The sequence below is a fragment of the Gopherus evgoodei genome, chromosome 4 (genome assembly GCF_007399415.2).
Source record: "Gopherus evgoodei ecotype Sinaloan lineage chromosome 4, rGopEvg1_v1.p, whole genome shotgun sequence".
NCBI lineage: Eukaryota > Metazoa > Chordata > Testudines > Testudinidae > Gopherus > Gopherus evgoodei.
Window position 1 is genome coordinate 70,140,030 of NC_044325.1, and position 19,928 is coordinate 70,159,957.

The 19,928-nt window shown below is 45.2% G+C and overlaps 1 protein-coding gene across 1 annotated transcript in view; it reads left to right on the forward strand.

Moving 5' to 3' along the window:
- The first annotated feature begins 619 nt into the window (after window positions 1-619).
- LOC115650171 (deubiquitinase DESI2-like) overlaps window positions 620-19,928 on the forward strand; it is an 81,715-nt gene continuing 62,406 nt past the window's right edge. Inside the window, exon 1 of the mRNA XM_030559675.1 lies at window positions 620-1,323. Coding sequence (XP_030415535.1) covers window positions 1,285-1,323 — 39 coding nt within the window. The 5' untranslated portion in view covers window positions 620-1,284. The remainder of the gene's footprint in view (window positions 1,324-19,928) is intronic.

Here is a 19,928-nt window from a genome sequence, read left to right on the forward strand (position 1 = left end):
AGACCTCGCGACTCCCTTAAAGCGAAAGGAGGAGCAGGGGGGATTGACCCAATGGATGTTCTCGTCTGCTCGGATTTGAACGCTGTTTGCAAGTCGCTCGCAAGGAATTGCGGAGCTGCCAGTGCCCGGCGCCCGCCTAACTAGGGCCGGGGCTGAGGTAACTCCCGACTCAGCTGGCCGCTGCCAGCAGTGACACTGCTCGCTCAGCCCGCTCCCCACTTCGTACCCCCGCCCCCGGGCGGGGATGCAGCGGCCCCGCAGAGAGCGGCGCGGGCTCCAGCAGCTCTCGGTCCCCGCAGACTGGCTCCTGCGGGACAAGCGGAGCCCGAAGTAGGGTTTGTAGCCCGCTCCGAGTGGCGGGAAGAGCAAAGGTTTCCCGCGCTCCAGCCCGTCCTGCAGCGCTCGGGCAGCTCCCCGCCCGCCGGGTGCCATGGCAGAGTAACTCCAGGGCTCGCTGAGCAGCCCGGTGGCTGGCCTGGCCTGCGGCGCGTCCCCCTCCCCTCCGGAGAGTCGAGCCAGGCGGCAGCCGGAGTCCCGCCGCAGCTCCCTGCTGCGGCTTCCGATGCCCTTTCGGCTCCGTAGGGTTCCCCGCACGCGGCCCGAGAAGAGACCCGGAGAGGAACTTCAGCACCCGGACAACTCCCCTGGAGCCGCGGGGCCGGCAGCACCGCCGCGGGCTCTGCTCCCCCGCCCCGCGGGCGTGTCAAGCCGCGCCGCGCCCGGCCTAGGCGGGAGCGGTGACCCCGGGAGGATGAGGGCAGCGATCTGGACCTGATTCTACCCGCGCCAGCCCAGCGATGGGGAGCTGACCTGCCTCCCTCGGCGGTGCTGCCACCTATTCGGATGCTCCATTTGAAAGCCTGCTTTGCCTGGGAGGCTTCCCCTCGCCCAGTGAGTCACCCCCCCCCCCCGCATGTTTCTGGAGACAGGGGGGCTGATCGCTGTGCGAAGAGCCCGCTCCGGCTGTCGGCTGGATTGGCAGTTACAAGGCTGGAGGGTGCCTGGGCAGTGTATTGTACCAATGCAGCAACCCCGATGAGCGACAGCGTTAGAAGGAACCCCAGGGTTGACTTCGCTGTTGGGGGGTGAAAAAACACCCCCCCCAACTTTGGCATCCAGGAAAAGCGTGTCCCCCCTACCCTACCCCAGCCAAGGTGCTTTCGTCGGCGACCACAGAAAGCTACATAGGATGGGAAATTTCTGAGGGTAAAAGCGTACCCTGGGGGCAGCGCCACATCTGACAAGGATCTGGGGGTTTAAATCCAGTGTCCGCCGCAATCAACAATGGCAAATGAAGCGGTGATTCTGAATGTGTATGATATGGTGAGTATGAAACAATATGATGGGGGGGGGGAGGGTGTGGGTGACAGCGGAACCTGGCATCTAGCCCCGGAGAGGCTGAATTTTTCAAGCTTTTCTTGTTCTGGCTGACTGGGGTGGTGCTGGCTCTGGTTTTTTTGTAGCACATCACAGCGGATTAAAGGTAAAACTCTGCTGGATTTTCTGTAGATTAGCGAAATTGACTTTTCAATTTATGAAGTCGCAGCTAGAGAGTGAGAAAGAGGCGATTGCCTTTCCTATTCCTAGAGCTAGATGCCCTTGACTTTCAAGGCTATCAAGCATCAGGCTGGAGAGTGAGCCCTGGGGGGAGGAAAAACAGTTTCCAAAATATCCCTTTAATGTTGTTAAAACTAACAACCCAAATCCGAATCTCACATGTTTGGAACAGTTGAACAGAGGCTGTCATTAGGGAAAGGCTTGAAGAAATGACCTGGGTAATTTTTTTTAAGGTGAATAGTAATTGCTTGAGTAATAAGCAATTTTAACTGATAAAGCTTCTGCAAGGGGGCATGGGAAGTGAAGTATTCTGCACTCCATGATCATACCTGTGAATGTTCTCTTAAAGTTCAAAGCATGTTTAACAGCTCCCCTTACCATTCCTTTGGAGGGGGGAGGAGGATGGAGGAATTATTTGCGTTAAAATCAATAAACAAAGCAGAAATCTCAAAACTCATGCTACAACTCAAAACTGTAAGAAGGCTTTGAACAAACCATTTTATTTATGGTTCCCCCATACACTCATGAGAGTTGTACCCAGCTCCCTCTTAAACGATAGGCATTGAGTAGCATTCAGAGTGGGGACATTTTGATGGGGAAGTATTTGTCAAGTATAATTCCCAATTCTGGACCTTAGTGTCCAAAATATGGGTACTGGCATGAATTCCCCTAAGCTTAATTACCACCTTAGATCTGATAGGCTGCCACCAATCAGGAATTTTTAGGGCCTGATACCCTCTGGTCCCTGCAAAACCTTCCCAGGGGACCCCAAGACCCAGATTCCTTGAGTCTCACAACAAAGGGAAATAAGCCATTCCCTCCCCCCTTCCCTTCTTCCTCCCAGCTCCTTCCCGCCCTGGGAACACTAGGAGATCGCCTGATTCAACTTTTTGAATCACCACACCGAGAGGAGTGTTACCTTCCCCCTCACCTAGAGGCAATACAAACTGTGTGAATATAACACAAAGAGAAAATTTATCCTTCCCTTCTCCCCACCAATTCCCTTGAACCTTAACTAGGAGAAAAAAAATTAAACAGGTCTTTAAAGCAAAACTTTTAATAAGAAAGAAAGAGAAAGTAAAAGGTTTATCTCTGCACTTTAGATGGTAAAAGTTACCATCTAAAGTTAAACAATAGAAAGATACTTTCTCCAGCAGAAACACAATTTAAGCTACGTCCAGCAAGTACACATATGCAAATGGAAAAAAAAAAACAAATTAAAAGACTATAACCGCCTTTGTTCTTACTCACAATTCAGAATAGATAAGAGACTGTAGCGGGGAGATTGGCAGAAACCTGGTTGCACCTCTAGTCCCGTCCAGGACCCAGAGAGAACAAAGCCAAACCCACAAACAAAGGCTTCCCTCCCATGAGATTTGAAAGTATCTTGTCTTCTGATTGGTCCTCTGGTCAGGTGTTTGGGGTCCCTGTTTGTTAACCCTTTACAGGTAAGAGAGACATTAACTCTTAACTATCTGTTTATGACAGCATTTCACCCCATTTGTCCTTTATAAGCCAAGAATATGAAACTCCATCAGTCCCATAATTTTTAATTGGGGGGAGGGATAGCTCAGTGGTTTGAGCATTGGCCTGCTAAACCCAGGGTTGTGAGTTCAATCCTTGAGGGAGCCACTTAGGGATCAGGGCCAAAAAACTGGTCCCGCTAATGAAGGCAGGGGACTGGACTTAATGACCTTTCAAGGTCCCTTCCAGTTCTAGGAGATTGGTATATCTCTTATTATTATTATAATAAACTTTTCTGTGCAATATACCACTTTATTAGGGCCAGCGTCTGACTTGATCATAACTATCCAATCCCACACTTTAAGAATTTATGGTGTGACACTTCATTTTAACTCCATACAGTGGTAATTAATACTAACTTTTAACACAGTCCATGGAACACATAACACTCACATGCCAAATGAATTATGAGGAGGAGGTTCATAATGAATGCCAAAAATAATAATAATGGGACACTTTAAATGAAGTGTTGGCATTTACAGCAAAGATTAAGACTTCCCAGCTGACAGAGAATCACTTAAAGTACTCCTGTTGGAGGAGAAAAGTGCTATTTAAACTGTAACACCTAGATCTAAGGACACAGAGGAATCCAGCTAGACTAACTTGGCATGTACAATACTGAGCATCACCTGAAGGCTCTCTCTGTTTTATGAACCACGCTGACATAAATTCATTTCTTTTGGAATGCACTCTGCTGTAGTCCATGTTTAATTGGTTGGCTGCCCAAAACAGTGCCTTATTTGTGAGACTGTAGTAAGAATCATACTATCTGATGCCTTGGAATGGTGAAGTCTCAGAGGATGGTTCATTTCAGAAAGATTCAGACCAACACCACCTCCATTTGGTTCCTTCATTTTTTAGTAAGTGAATTCCCTGAGAAGCGTGTCAGCTTGACAGCCCTGCAGGGTAAATTCTGCTGATTCTCCTTCCCAATGTTACAGCATGGGCAGCTGTGTAAGCTTTCCTTTGGTGCCCCATTCTCAATATGCCTCAAACCTGAGCTGAAAGGATCACCTCCAAAGGTGAGGGGAACCCAGTTTCCATGGCCCATTCAGTCCTTGACTATTCTTCTGTGATTGTCACCAAAGATGCCTATTGAGCTTTTTTCTCTCTGCCAGTTTTGTGTTGTGATGTGTATGCCTGTCCACAGGGAACTGCACTGAGGCCACAAATTTAATTTAGACTAAACAAATTTTTGATCTCCACCAAACTGTGAAAGTCTCCATACCTCATTATTAACCCCCGGATTACCCCTAACTTAATGACTGTACATAGAAACCATTCTGGTCTCATGTTCCGACAGTTTGCCTTATTACCGAGTCACATACAATTCAGTTTCTATATTATAACTGCTGGAGCTACATTCTTTTGACTGGTGCTATGATTGTAATGCCATACAGCATGGGATATAGCCATGCAGTTCATTACATTGTGGTGGGGAGTTATGCGGCAGCAGGAAAACAATTGCACACATAAATAACTGTTTTTAAAAGTGGCATTAATAAAAGGGGGGGAAAAGCAGCTGGGGATAACAATTTACTAGAATTTAAAGCTCTGTTTTCTTGACAAAGAACATGACCCCAGCATGGCATCGGAGAGCACTTTAGCTAAAAGAAAGCTTAGCTTTGGGGCAAAAGTTCAGTTAAGAACCCTCTGTGCAGATATGAAATATCCACTTTGTGCAGTCTTGAGTATTGAACGATTATGGCCACTTGTCTTTTACCCATTGGATATATACAGGGTTTCTTTTGAAAGTAATGCTGGTATTTAATGAGGTGCTTTGGCAAATAGCTGCGGTGAGTAGCTACGTTTAGAAGCCTTATTTTTTTCCAGCACAAAATAATTGAGCAAGAATTGTTCAGTGTTTCCAAGTACTCAACTTACTATCAGTAAAATAAATTCTACCCACCTACAATATAGATGGGGATTGTATTGTATATTGTATATTGTTTCTGCCTAAAGTCTATGACTCTAAAGAGCACAAAAAAAATAGGAGGATGGAGAATTTACCTATTGAGATAGAAAACTTTAAAAATAGAATAGGTGGGCTGTTAACCTACTGATTTCAAAACATGAATCTGAAGTGATTGCATGGCTCAGCGGCTGGTCATGGGGTTCAGAATCTTTTAACTGCCACATGCCCAGTTTGAATCTGTTCGAGAGTGTAGTTGATGGATACATGAAATGAGTTCTGCAAGTTCTGAAGGGGATGGCTGCTGCCTAGATAGTACTGCTCCTTTAAAAAGGTAAATCAGGGCACCTTTCAGATTAAGATGGAGGGGGGGGGAATTAAACTACTTAGTGCAGCCCAAACATTAGTGAGATTGTAAGATAACTTGCTTCAACCAGTCCATCTCTGGGCCTATTGAATGTCTGGGAATTTCCTTTTAAGTATTTGTGGCTTATTTTGGGATGATCAGCTAAATCAATATAACTAACTTTTAATAATGATCAAGATACTAAATCAAAGCTGTAAAATTGCAAATATTTGAAAGTATTTAACTCTGACAGGCTAACTACATTGACCTGCCAAAACATTTCTCTAAAGAATAGTCAGTTTTGCACAGATTAAGAGATTGTCTGTCTGATGACCTTAATGTTTTCAGTCAGTTACATGGCACATGTCTGCTGTTAAAATTAACAGCTGTCCATGTATATCATTGCTCTCTTACTTTATCTTTAAAATTGTCATGATTCTCCACTGCCTTGCACCTTGTGTCTAGCAGAAAAATGCTACCAATCTGGCCTGATGGCATTTGGTACCCACTGTGCCCTGGTGCCAATGATTACACCAAGTGCAGTGTGATGGCTGCAGTAAATGTAGAGCTGTAATGCTTGATCTCTGTATTTCCTGAAAGTATGGGCCTGAGTTTCCTCTCGATTAAACTAGTGTCATTCCTCTGATTTCAATGGATTTATTCCTGATTTTCATGGAAGTAAATGAGAATCTAGTGTGTTCTAGGCAAACTTGATCTTACATTTTCCCCATGATCACAACATTCAAAATGATAGCCAGAATGTAATTATTTCACTTTGGGGAGCCATTGGCTTCTCTGCATTTTCCAGGTATCCTTTAATCAATTGTAATCCGAGTGGCTGATAGTCAATAATTGATAACAAGGGGCTGACTCTGAAAATCCATGCATAAGTCTCTCATTTGCTTAGCTGATTATAGAATTTCAGTGTCTTTTATCTAGATTCTTATATGGCACCCATCACTCTATTTGAGTGGCTCATGAAATCGCAAAGCGAACACACACATTTTTTCTCTCCACTGCAGTCAATCAGGCCTAGATAGGGGTGTCTGTCTGTCTGTATAACGTGGTATTATTGTGGGAAGCCAACGCTGAAGAAGGAATTGCATATTGCTCTGAAAGTGCTGAGGTTTGTGGTCATCATCCTCTTTTCCAGGAGTCAGTTCCAGAGGCACAGGTTGGTTGCCAAGAAATCTGTCTTCTGTACATATGAATCTCACTCTCATGTTCCATTGTTCCCATGAAACATAGCTGTTGTAGGAAGTTATGATTGTGCAGGGGGAGGCAGTTTGTCAGGTTAGACTTGCAGATGAGAGCCAAAACTTTGAGTGATGTGGTATTCAAAGGAAATATAGTTAAGAGATTAACTCTGGGGTGATGTAGTCTCTGTGTCCTGTTACTGAGTAGAGCTGCTGTTCTATATCAGTTGCCACTTTTTTAAGGCTGTTGGTTTCATATGTAGGTACAGAAACTGCAGCAATCAATCCTAGAGGCCACAAATGCATCAACTACTCTGGCTAAATCTGAAGCTGACAGCATGGGGTGCAGTCTCCTGACCAGCTGTAGATGGAAAAAGGCATTTTTCACAGCTATGGCTATTTGTGTCTTCAGAAGCACCTGAAGGGTGCAGGTGGAGACTGAGGGTGGAGACTGTCTTAATGATCTGAAGGCAGATGCCTCCAGTGAAGGGTGATATTCTAGAGGTGGTAAGTTCTTTCCATGCTACGCTTACCATTTTAGTCTTTCCACCATTCAATTTCAGCCAGATATTCTTCATGGTTTGGCATTGGATAAAATGATGGAATGGAACTAGACATCCCTCATCTCTTGTATATTTGAGAGAGGAAATCAATCAAGGAAAGTAAAGAGAAAGCAGTTAAACTGAGTCCATTAGCATGCTGGGTATCTGATCTAAAACTCACAATAATAAACCATTTAGAAGGCTAAAAGAGTAAGTGTCATGGTCTGTGTTAATAAGTCCAACAGCAAAATGTGTCCCTTTGGGCATAATAAATGGATTTTTGTTGTCTTAGCAACTGCCGAAAATGTGCCAACTATCAATGTGACAATCTGCTTTGTCGTCAGAGTGACAAGTTAACTACCTGTACATGGTATATCCAGTTATGCCCATATCTTCTAGCTGACTGCCCTAAGCTTTTACACCAGCTGTTTAATTTCTTTCAACTATTCAGCTTGTTTGGACACACACAAGCTAGATCCACAAAGGGATTTAGGCATCTAACTACCACATTAGGCCTAAATCCAAAAGTTAGATCCTCATACCACCCTGCTCCCACCACCTAACCCTGTAGGTGCTTAAATATCTTCCAGTGGGCATGTGCAAAGCCATCTCAGTCCTGATGCCCAGCACCTAATTCCTGGCAGAATACTCAAACTAGGTGTTACCTCTACCTATATCACCAGGACTTGCACTAAACAGTGGTTAGAGCATTCACCCAGGATGTAGGCGAGCCAGGTTCCAATCCTCACTCTGCCTGATGTGGAACTGGGACTTGATCCCAAGTGTCCCACACCTTAGGAGAGCACCCTAACCCTGGGCCATAGGTTGTGTAAATCAGCATAGCTCCATAAAGGAGTTATATTAGTTTACCCCAGCTGAAGATCTGATCCCATATCTCTTTGATGGGAAGAAGAGAACTCAACTCTGAACTTTCACAAAGTTTGGGGTGTTTGGATTTGGCGCGTTAGAGAGGGTGGGGTTCAGGTGGGGATCCAGATCCAGGGGTTTGATTTGGGCCCATGTATAACGTAGAGCTTGTATGAAACATACACAACCTGAGCATCTGGCCCACAAAGTTCAGCTCCAGATGAAATATTCAGCCTGGGGTTATGGTTTGGATCACCCTACAATAGTTACTTTCCTTTATATCAGCATCTGGGAAGGCAGAGATTCTCTGAACATATGAGACAAATCCATGAAAGCAAGACAGACTTGCTCATACTACATTCAGGCCTTAGCTTCTGTGCTATTCAGCAACTTGTAGTATTCTGCAGAATGGTTACCTGCCCACTAGCAACTAAAATGAAGCCACCAACTCATTGCCCTGGGTCCCTGAACAATCCATCAAGTGTATCTGTTAATCCTCAGATTACCACACATCACCATATTATCAGATAACTACATTGGGTCACAAGTGACCTGGGCTGAATTTAAACTGGTGTCCTAGCCCTCAATCATCCAATTTTGATTAGCTACCCCTCAATCATCCAATTTTCTCTTGTTTGATCAAGGTTGGATTTTTTGACCTTCTTGCACTCATCAGGATGATGCAAATGTCTGAATCTTGAGAGATGGTTTGGGGGCCAAGGGGGAGAATCAGCCACCAAAATGGACTTATTTGTCTGTTTAGGAAGGGGAAAGAGAGAAGTAAAATTCCTGTGTTTTTGTATCATTTTATTACTGAGCTAGCCTATATTTCTTGAAAAAAGATTGACGTATCCTATGCAAATCACGTGTTCATGAGGCTGATAAACTATTAGCAGAGTGAAGGCAGACACTCCCTTTTGTGGGTTCACATAGCAAGTCTGTGAATCAATGGCATTCCTTATGGCACAGAAAACTCTATGGGTGTACACAGCATGGGCTTTTTTCTAAGAGTGGAAAACTGTTAGCTGGTAATCTAGGATTCACTGCTGGGAAATAAATAAATAAATATTGAACATTTTGCATATTCACCGAGCTAAGCAATAGCGTTCTTAGTGGCCAAGTGGAACTCTTGGAGCCCACTACTGAATTTGGTTCCTTGACAACGTGTCATTGTTTGTTTGATCTGCGCCACAGCTGCTCAAAGATCCCAACAGTGCTAGTTGGCTGCACGGAGGCCTCGCCCAATTTGGAATGGGTTAAGAAGGGCCCACTGAAGATACGGCAGGTCGAAGCTGGGCGGGTTAGCAGTAGGGTCTATGACGAGGAACTGATTGGTGGTTGGTGATAAACACCAGTCTTTCGGCCAGAGAGACTCTGCTATCATGTTCTGGCATGGCAACCTCAACCACAATGAGTGTTGTGATGAAAGATGTGTAGCTGGTGGGTTTAAAAGGTCTTTGAAAAAGGCAGGTTTGGGTCAGCATGTCTTCTCAAGCAGCTTGCCTGTTGCAATCTCCTTACTGATGTAAGGGGGAGCAATGTGGCTCAGAACTGGAAGCCCTGAAAGATGAGTCGGTTGGACAGTTCCTGTGATGATGCACACTGAGTTGAATTACATATCAACAAGTTTTGGTGTGTGCCGACTGACTCCATACTGGCACACAGTACTCTGCTATTGAGTATAAGATGGCAAGGGCTGAGGTCCTTAGGGTTAGAGCATTTGCTCCCCATGAAAAACCTGCCAGTTTGCTGAGAAGGTTGTGGCGAGTCTTGATCTTTGCTGCTATCTTGCTCAGGTGGCTTTTGTATGTCAGTGTTCCGTTGGGAGTCATGCTTAAGTAAACTGGACAGGCTTCACGCTTTAGCCTCTGGCCATTCATTATGATGCTTAGTTCTCTCTTAGAATTGGCATGGTGGAGGTGAAATGTGCTAGAGACTGTCTTGCTGGTGCTAGGCTGAAGGTGCCATGTCTTGCAGTAGTCAGTCAGCTTTGCAGCGTCATCACTCAGGATCTTCTTCAGCCCAGAGGAAGTTGGAGTCTGTAGCCCACAGCAGATGTTGTCTGTATAGATAAACTTCCATTACTGGGTTGGTGGCAGGTTCATTGATGTATAGATTGAACAAGAGAAAGCAGTATTAGGGAAGGGCAAAGTGCCATGTTAAAATGTTTTCCTAGAGCCCCATTTCATTCTGGAGAAAAGCAAGGTTCAGGGTGCTCAGAATGACAAAAGCATTGCAGCCTGTCTGGTAAGTGGCCCACTCCCTCAGTCCAAAATACAGGGCACTTACCAGACAGCTATGAAAAATCTGTCATTGGGAGTAGGCTGGAGCAGATCTGCAAAGTAACGAGAGCATGCTGTGAACTGTGTGTAACATGGCTTCCTGGCCTTCAACCCCAGATCTGCCACTCTTCTTTCTCTGCAGTCTTATCAGCAGCTCCCCTGGGATATAAGATTTCCTTTGTTTCTCTCCTCAACACCTTCTGCATGCAGTTTTTATAAAATATTGGTGTTCTAAGAAAAAAGATTTCATTACTAGTACTAATCATCGCCATAGGATTTTGAGTGTGTGAACAATTGGCCAGAAATTCTTCTTAGAATATAGCATGACCTGCAGCTCAATAGGTCAATAAAGAGAATTTCCCTGGGATTTGTGAGAGAAAATAACTCCTAGTTGTATACTACCAGACTCAGTTATTTGCCCAAGGCCAGAGAGTTTGAACCTGGTCTGTTTTTAGGAACTTCTGGTAGTTCTTGGATGGGGCAAACACTTAAGACCCTCCATTTTCATTTCTCTGTACATATTCCCCCCCTCCCCCCCGGCATTAGAACATTGAATTTGATGGCTTCCTGAGAGAGATGGGACAGGAAGCCAAGAAGTTCTGTCTTCTGACCCTGTGTGACCTTGTACAGTTCATGCCCTGGGATATAGTTCCTACATATTCTAATGGTATGAGAACAGGCCTGGGAGCTAGGCACTTCTGAGTTCCAATCCCAGCTCTGAGAAACTCTCTGGACATGGGCAAATAACGTTTTTTCCCTGCCTTTTTAAGCCAATGCAAGTGGAATTGTAAAGGCAAAGAGCTACATAGTTTATATCCCAGATAATCCCTCCCCGCTCCCCTGCTCTTTCACCCCCCTCCCCCCCGCCAGCAGGCTTGCTGAGTTTAGTTTTGGTTTTAATGCTCAGTGTTCTTGGCTGTAACGTCATCCGCTATGCTGTTCATTTTAATTTTGATGGATATCCATTAGCCAAGACAGTTGGCAGTTTTCCTTCTGGTAGCCACTTGGGATGCAAAATGGAGCAACTCCAATTTACCCCAGCCAAGGAGCTGGCCTTCTGTGTGTATATATACTTGCTCAGTTTAAGATTAATGAAGCCAATGCCAAACCTAAATCATCCTTTCTACTTGGTTGCATAAGTTGCCATATGACTGTTGGATGATGACGAGCTGCCTTACGGGTGCTTAATCGTGTGAAGTTGCAATAGAGTGACTAATATGCACAGTATGTCATGATGGTTGGGAAAACTTAAAAACCGTGGGAAAGTCTTTGTGATTGTGACGCAGTTTGCTGTAATTTATTGTGTATAAGTGGTTTTTTCCTCCTTTACTTAAAGAATTCTCAGTCTTTCTCGAATGAGTGTTCTGGCGTGGGTGACACTGCAATGCCATTCAGTGTCCCGTCCATCACTGAAAGAGAGATTATGCTTAGCAACATTGCTTGGCAACAAATCAGCAGCATTGTGTACTATGGAAATGTCACTTCTGCTTAAAATAATTTGATATTTAAAATCATATGGGGAGGACTCTTTCAAATATACAGCCTATGTACTGGCTCTCACAAAATTGCACAAGCCATGTACCACATGTGTAAAAATAAGTTGTGCACAAACAAATGATGTGTGTGTAATTTCCATAAGGCAGACATAGAGACTTTTTTTTTTAAGTGTGTGTGAGTGAAACAGATATTTGATCATCATTTGGGATGAACTATGCAACTCCCTGCTGGATTAGCAATTTATCTTGAGTAATGCAGCTATTCCAAACTCATACCAATACAGCTTCCAAACCAAACCACCAGGGCCGGTGCAACCATATAGGTGACCTGGTCGGTCACCTAGGGCGTTGGCATTGGGGGGGGCGCCATTTTTTTCGGCAGCGACCACGGCACCTGGATCTTCGGCCGCCCCAGTCACTGCCGGCATTTAGGCGGAGGGAGCTGTCGCAGGGGAACGTGGGGAGGGCCACCTGCAGCAAGTAAGGGGGGGGCATGCAGGGGAACTCCCTGCCCCAGCTCACCCCTGCCCCGCCTCCTCCCTGAACATGCTGTGACCACTTCACTTCTCCCACCTCCTAGGCTTACAGCGCCAATCAGCTTAGGTGCCGCAAGCCTGGGAGGCGGGGGAAGGGAAGCAGCCACGGCATGTTCAGGGAGGAGGTGGGACAGGGTGAGCTGGGGTGGGGGGGTGCCTCAGGGCAGAGAGTGAGGGGTGGGGAGCTGCTGCAGGGGAGAGCTGCCGCAGGGGGACACCTCAGGGCTGGTACGGGGGGGGGGTGCAAGGTGAAAGTTTTGCCTAGGGCACAAAACATCCTTACACTGGCCGTGCAAACCACTGTATATTCTGTAAGTGTAAATACTTAGAAGCATGTCTGAAATGACTCCCCTAGGAGTGATCAATCAATTTCTTCAAGAATGGGTTCATCCAATAAAGATACAGCAGAACATACTCATTATGTTGGGGGATACTTTGGTGTGACTTCAGAAGACAGGAGGTTGCTTAATAAATGTGGTACCTTGTATAAGTTTCACTGTGACTTTCTCTTCCTCTCTCATTTTATTTCACAGTGTAACATGATTTTATATATATAAACTATGTTACGTTACATAATGTAGATATATCTTAGCTCCCGTTTATATTAGTGTAAAGGGGTTGGCCTTATATTCATTATGATATGTAAATTGCCCCATCTGCCAGCACTCTCAATGTCTGGCCAAAACCAGCATGTGTGTGCAGAGTAAATGGCTAAATTGAACCCCAGGGAGACTTCAGTGGTGGCAGCAGGAAGCGAGAAGACCTTGGGAAACCTTGTCTTCTCTAGACCATTCCCCATTATTGAAGACATCTACCCTCAAAGTCAGTCCACTGCCTTGGAGTCTTTTTGGCCTTCTTAGTGCTTCTGAATTCCCAAATGGCCATGTCAGGAAACGGATGCCCACCTCAGCTGTATCTGGCCAGGCAACGGCACCTCATCTTATGAGCCGGGGCAGACCTACCCACAGTGATCCATGAATATGTGACCGCCGCCCCCAGACATGATTACTGCAACTCAGGTCTAGGGGTGGTGCTGCACACTCTGAAAAAGATCCCACTCTTGTTGATACAAAACACAGTAGCCCATTTGCTTAGGAACAGGTTACCAGGCACACATAAGCCCAGTGCTCTGCTCTTGATGCTGGTTCCCTGTTGAATGGTCTCTGCCCTGATGTTCAAAGGCCTCTGTGGACTGGCCCTAGCTCCCTGAGAGATCACCAATCTCTTTTCATAATCATGGTCTTCATGGGCACTATGAATTTGTCAACCAGTAGGAGAAGGTCCTGAGCATGGGAGACAAAACTTTCATGTAATAATATAAGGGCTGGACATAAACTATGGAATTCACCCCTAGAAGAGATAAGAATGGCCATAGTTTTGCAGTTATTTCTAATTTCTTCCACTAAGCTTTCCCTCAGGGAGTTCACACCCACCCACTCTCTATTTGTGTTTACTTGCTTATTTGTGCGTGAGAGACAAACACAATCTATAAACTAATTAAACTACTTAACCTACAGAGTGGGAGGGAAGAAAGAGAGAATTTCTATTTTTATATAGTTGAGAGGTGACAAAGCAGCAGTGGGAGCCATGTAAGTACCTAGTGAGATGGATAGATCTGTGATTGGTCTCTCTACCCACACTATGTTTCTGTCTCAGTCTGAGTTAGATGAATGTTTGCTGGAGATAAACAATTTATCATACAAATAAGATCAGCTCCCCTGATGACTGGATTGCATCTTTGTAGACACTTTTTCTTGTGCTACCAATTTTGCATTTGGTACTTTGTGAAATTTCTCTGATTGTACTACCTATTAATACCTCACAGCCCTGCTCAGCCTCTCTTCCAGTGAAAGATAAACACTAGTGTACACAGCCACTGACATGTAAAATCAATTTATCTATCTCTTCAGAGAGAATAGACTATATACGGGATAATACGTTCAGGACAAACTCCTATCTCTGCATCTGTGAGGCACATCCTTCTTGTGAAAAGTGGAAGTTGGTAGAAAATGTTATTACATGAGCTTCTCCCTCTTTGCATTCTTCTGACAATTCAACAGGCTTAGCCATTGGTTGAAAGAAATTAGACTGTAAGCTTTTTGGGGCAAGGACCATCTTTTAGTTCTGGTTTGTACAGCACCTAGCACAATGGAGCCCTAGGCAATACCTTTGGGATTCCAGATGCTATGGTAATAGAGATAGTGACAGTTACATAAGAGAGGTATCAGAGTACAGCATTTCTTGCATACTGTGAGTAGGAGCGGGGTATCTTGTTCTCTGGGAGCAGATACACTTAGACAAAGATTGTACATAATATTTGTGTGTGCATATATATATCATGTGATTGTATAATTTAGCTTTGGACAATATCTGTTTTTATAGCTTTCTATTGTATAACATGGTGTCCAACTAATGATAAGCAGGGTGTTGAGGCTATATGGGCAAGAATGACTTGGACAACAGGTCTGATCTCATATACCTGTTTGTCCCCCCTACTCCTCCCCTCCCCACACTTCTGGAGTAGCTCCCTGGACATTAGTGAAGTTGCTCCTGAATTACACTGGTGTAACTGACTCCAGAATCAGGCCCAAAGCTGTGAGTGAAAGAGGTTTAGAAAGGTGCAATGCCACTTTTTTTAACTCTGCACATATCTTTATGGAAACAACTTTCCCACAACCCTTCCCTTCCTCCCAGCCTAGCCACTCATCTCCACAGCAACAGTGGAAATACATTGGAATCATCAAGCCTGTCTCTCTCAATAGCTTCTGTGGAAGGCAGTGTCGTAGGAGAAGTGAATGCAAAAGGGAAGCGAATTTCCCATCCTCCTCTTGGTTCATCTCCTTTGCTTTGTATTATCTTTCCTTTCCTCTTTGTTTGTAAGATGTGAGCCAGTGAGAACAGGTGCAGCAGCAGGACCTGCCCCTTCATCAGCACAAATCTCCCTGTAACTAGACATGAAGAGAGATTGCTGAATATATAAATACCAGCCGCCTACCAAGTTGCATTTCTCTCTTTGGCAAATGATGATCTCATCTTCCTTTTTAACGTGCTTATCTCATCGTTACGTTAGTGTTCAAGGGAGGTACTGATCTGCACTGCAATTCGTGGGCATGTGTTATGCGGACATTGTCTTGCTGCCTCTTCAACTCACTCCCCTCTTTCCTTCTTTCTTACTGAAGATATAGTATGTTCAGAGGCTTCCTCTTTGCAAGATGGGAGGGAAGAAAGCTGATGTGAAATAAGTGCAAGGAGGCCAAATCTGAATTAACTGGTTGGGGAAGGCATGTGTGTTCTATACAATTGTGGTGCTAATTCATAAAAAAAAAAATGCTTGTTTTCAGGGAAAGGAAGGGCCAGGGAGACTCAACATCTTCAATGGAGGGGAGTCAATAAGGAGACCCTTTGGAAGATGTTTGGAGGGTGTTGAGGGGAACCCTTTGGAGAGAGTGTAAAGGTTTCTATATCTCAGGCCTTTTGGGGATGCTGAAGCACTTCTGTACATTTTGGATTATGAGCAAGTTTGCCATGACAGCAGGCCTCCACTTGAGGATAAGGCCAAAAAAGGTTAAGAGATGTGTTAAATAGTGTGACCTAAAAAATAAGGGTGGGCAAACCTCCACGTGTTTTGAAGGTTCAATTCAGAGAGACAGTGCATGTCTGGGATATTTGTCTGACCTCGCCCAAGTGTTTGGGTCTACAAAACTGGGCTAGAAGCTTGGGAATCTCCTGAGGATACTATCTCTGCAGTGATCAGAAGGCATATGAGAGACAAAGTAAGAATGGCCTCTCTGGCATTTCTTATAGTTAGAGAGTTGAGATGTGTAGTGAAAACATTAAAAATGGGGTTTGCTATCATTCAAGTATTATGTGTAACCTATGCAAAAGTATATAATTTTAGGCAAATGAATTCCCTGATCTTGGACCATCTGCACCTGTGGAGAAAATGGCAGAAGGATTCCCCCCAGAAAGGAATGGGCAAGAAAAGCATTAATTTCAAGCTCCCATCTGGTAGACAATGTGTGTTCTGTGGGTGGTTGGGAAGGAAGCTGTCCCTGTCATCAAGTAGCCAGGATACATTTTAAGCAAAGGTTTCTAGATGAAATCATAATTGACCAATTAGCTCTTGCTTGCAAAAGGGATTTTCTTGCAATTATCCACATCCAGCAGAGTGGAAATCCAAATCTCTCTGCCTACTGTGGATTTGCTCTTCCAGTTCGTTAGGATTATTTTTTTTTTCCACCACCCACATAATTCTCAGGACCAATTTTTCCCTGTTGCCACATGCTAAGGTTATAAAGATGATTGGTGCTTCCTAGTGGCAGTGCAGAAGCATCTTTATCCATATCACTGTGTACTGACAGTTCAGTTTTTTTCATTACAGTACTTCCTTCCCAAGGGGTGCACTCGGGTTGCTATTTCCAGAGCATGTGTCTGCATGTAGCCTTGGCCATTGGACATCTCCAATATGTCCCACCCTGTAATGCCACTATGTAAGGGCTTGTCTATACAAACGTCTTGGTTCCCAGCAGACTGCCAGGTAAATCTGTCCCGTGCCAACTGACAGCGCACTAACTGTCCATATGGATGCTGCTGCTGCATACTGAAAGTTCACTAGTCCATTTTGATCTACTCTCATTTGAAAGTGGAGTAGATCAAAGTACATTAGGGAACTTTTAGTGCACGACAGCACGCAGCACCCCTCCAAACATCTTCCAGAAGGTCTTCTTATTGCCCCCCCGCCACTGAACATGTTGAGTCTCTCTGGCCCTTCCTTCCCCCTGAAAACAACTCACAAGCCAATTAAGCCAAAACCAAGCCTAGTTTCTGTGTCTTTTCATGGGTTTGGCATGTATGCTGATCTGAGGACAGAGTTCACAGTTGTGAATCCTGGGCAGGGGGCACAACCAGAATATTTTTAAGGAGGGTGCCCAAAGAGAGAACCCCACTCCAGTCCCCACAGGCTTGGCTCAGTGCACGGCTTACAGAGAGCAGAGCCAGCCACAGGTAGATTTGAGGGGCTGCAGCTAGGGAAGAAGTGCTCAGATATGCCAAGTCTGGGCCTCTGTTGCCAGGGCAGGGCACAGCCCGAAGTGCTTCTGTCCCTGTGGAAAGTCCCAGCATTTGGGTTGCAGCTCCCCTCCCTGCTACTGCCCTGCCTGGGGCAGAGGGCTCAGGGAAGCATTGGGGCCTCCCCTCACAGCCTTCAGGGCCAGGACTCTGGCAGGAGCTCCTCTGTTGGATGGGGATGCAGGCACCCCAGCCCATTACCTCCTGTGGGGGGTTGCAGCTCCCTGGATGTGGGGTTGTCCCACATTGCTGTCTTGGGCACAGCCAGGAGGGCAGGGAGTGGCAGCTGAGTTTCTGCTCAGAGCTGGACAATGTGGGGCCTGGATCCCCCTCTTCATTGCCCTTGGCAGAGGAAGATACCTCTCTTGAAGTGCCTAAGTCCCTTTGAGGAGTGGGGCGTAGGCCTTACTCCTCTCCTCAGTATTTTCTATTGGCTGGCTTAGGTGGCTCCTGGCTCAGTGTGCTGGCTTTTTAAAATCCCATTCTTAGGCACTTAACTCTCCTGATGTGTTATATAAGGAACCTGGGAACCTAACTCACGGCTGCAGGTTCCACCAGGTCGCAGGTGCCTACGGGTATGTCTACACGTGTTACATTCATATCTTCCAGTAACAGCCTAGACCTAATATGAAAGTTAGGTGTTGCAATGTTAAGTCTAGTCCCATCTGTGGATCTTAGTATCTCTGGGTGTTAGTTCCCCATCTGTACAATGGGGATAGTAGCATTTTCCTATCTCACAGGGATGTTGTGAAGACAAATATATTGAAGACTGTGAGGTGCTCAAGCCCTGTGGTGTACAGGGATAGCTAGAACTCTATGTTGTAATCTTCAATGATTTATCTCCATAGTCAGGATATTTCCTAACCGCAGAGCTTTGAAATTGATCACCATATGAATGAGTATTTTAGAGTGTGTGTGTGTGTGTGTGTGTGTGTGTGTGTGTGTGTGTGTGTGTGTGTGTGTGTAAAACATAAATATATTTAAAATTTGCAGGTAGCCATCTATAGTTACTTGGGCTTTGCTAATGAAATGAAATATGCAGTGAGGTGAAACTGTTTCCTCCCACTTCCTCTACCCCATCTCATCTTGGTGTAATGAAGTAAAAAGCTCCCCCTGAAATCAAACTTCAGCTGTCATAAAGCCAGCCATCCCCATGCCCCAGTGAATCTCTCTGCTAGTGAAAGAAATAGAGGCTGCAGCTGAATGCTTCATCTGACATATGTGGCCAAAGGCTAATGAAAACAAGGGCCAGGAGCAGGTGTGTGGGTTGCCTCTCAGAAAAGCTTATTTGATAGTGATAAAAGGAAGCTCTGGTGAAAGAGATCAAAGTGGCAATGCCAAAGGCAATGCCAAAGGAAATGAGAATCTCACTCTGCACTTTAGCAAGTGGCGATATATCTGGGTTGGCAACCTTTGGCATGTGGCTCACCAGGGTAAGCACCCTGGTGGGCGGGGCTGGTTTGTTTACCTGCTGCATTGGCAGGTTTGGCCAATTGCGGTTCCCACTGGCCATAGTTTGCCATCCCAGGCCAATGGGGGCTGTGGGAAGTGGCGTGGGCCGAGTGATGTGCTGGCCGTGGCTTCCCGCCGCCCCTATTGGCCTGGAGTGGTGAATCATGGCCAGTGGGAGCCGCGATTGGCCAAACCTGCTGATGCGGTAGGTAAACAAACTGGCCTGACCCACCAGGGTGTTTACCCTGGTGAGCCATGTGCCAGAGGTGGCCGACCCCTGCCAATCTTTCTACCTCTCGGCAAAACTGAGGGTGAGGTGGTGAGCTCTAGCCAAAGAATGAGTGGTAATTGCTAATTAGAGAGCTTGCTCCCATGTCACAGAGTTGGAGTAGAGTTTTAAGGGCCTGATTCTGCTCTCATTAAATTCAGCTGGAGCAGGACTGGCCCTCAGAATGAGGTTTAATTAAGAACACATCTATTCTCCAGTCTGATAAGAACTGGTGGTATGCACTGGAAAACTAACATGCTTTGCATTTGCAGAATCTCTGAAAAAAGGGGGAGGAGAAGAGCCACTGCCTTGCGTGGCAGGCAGCTGTAACACCTGACTCTTATGAGAATTACATGGATTTATGCAGGTGTATATTTTATATGTAATAATAACTAGTATTCAGGTAGCACTTTTAATCTTTAAAGCATTTTACGAATGCCCATACCATAAGGGAGGAAAGTGTTTTCCTTCCAATTTTACAGGTGGGGAAACAGGCAGAGAACATTACTTGTTTTGCTAAAGGCATAGACTAAGTTGAAGCCAGCCTGGATTAAAACTCAGGAGTTTGTAGGGCCCCAGGTTTCATTTATTTTAGATTAAGGCCCAAGTATGAGTTTCATCAGTGGGCTGACACAATCTAATAAAGATTAGTGGTATTCAGAGCCATTGATTCACACACAATCCAAGTGCTTGTATTTTTCTCCAACAGCCATTAAAGACAATTTTGTATTTGAAATGGTGGGAGGAAAAACATATATAGCTTGTGTATATGGCTCTGTCTGTCATTACACATAAATTACACACAAATGAAGGCAGATCTCTGATTATGACATTCATCTTGACTGGAGAGGAAATATGAGTGCTCATTTATGACTATGCCAGT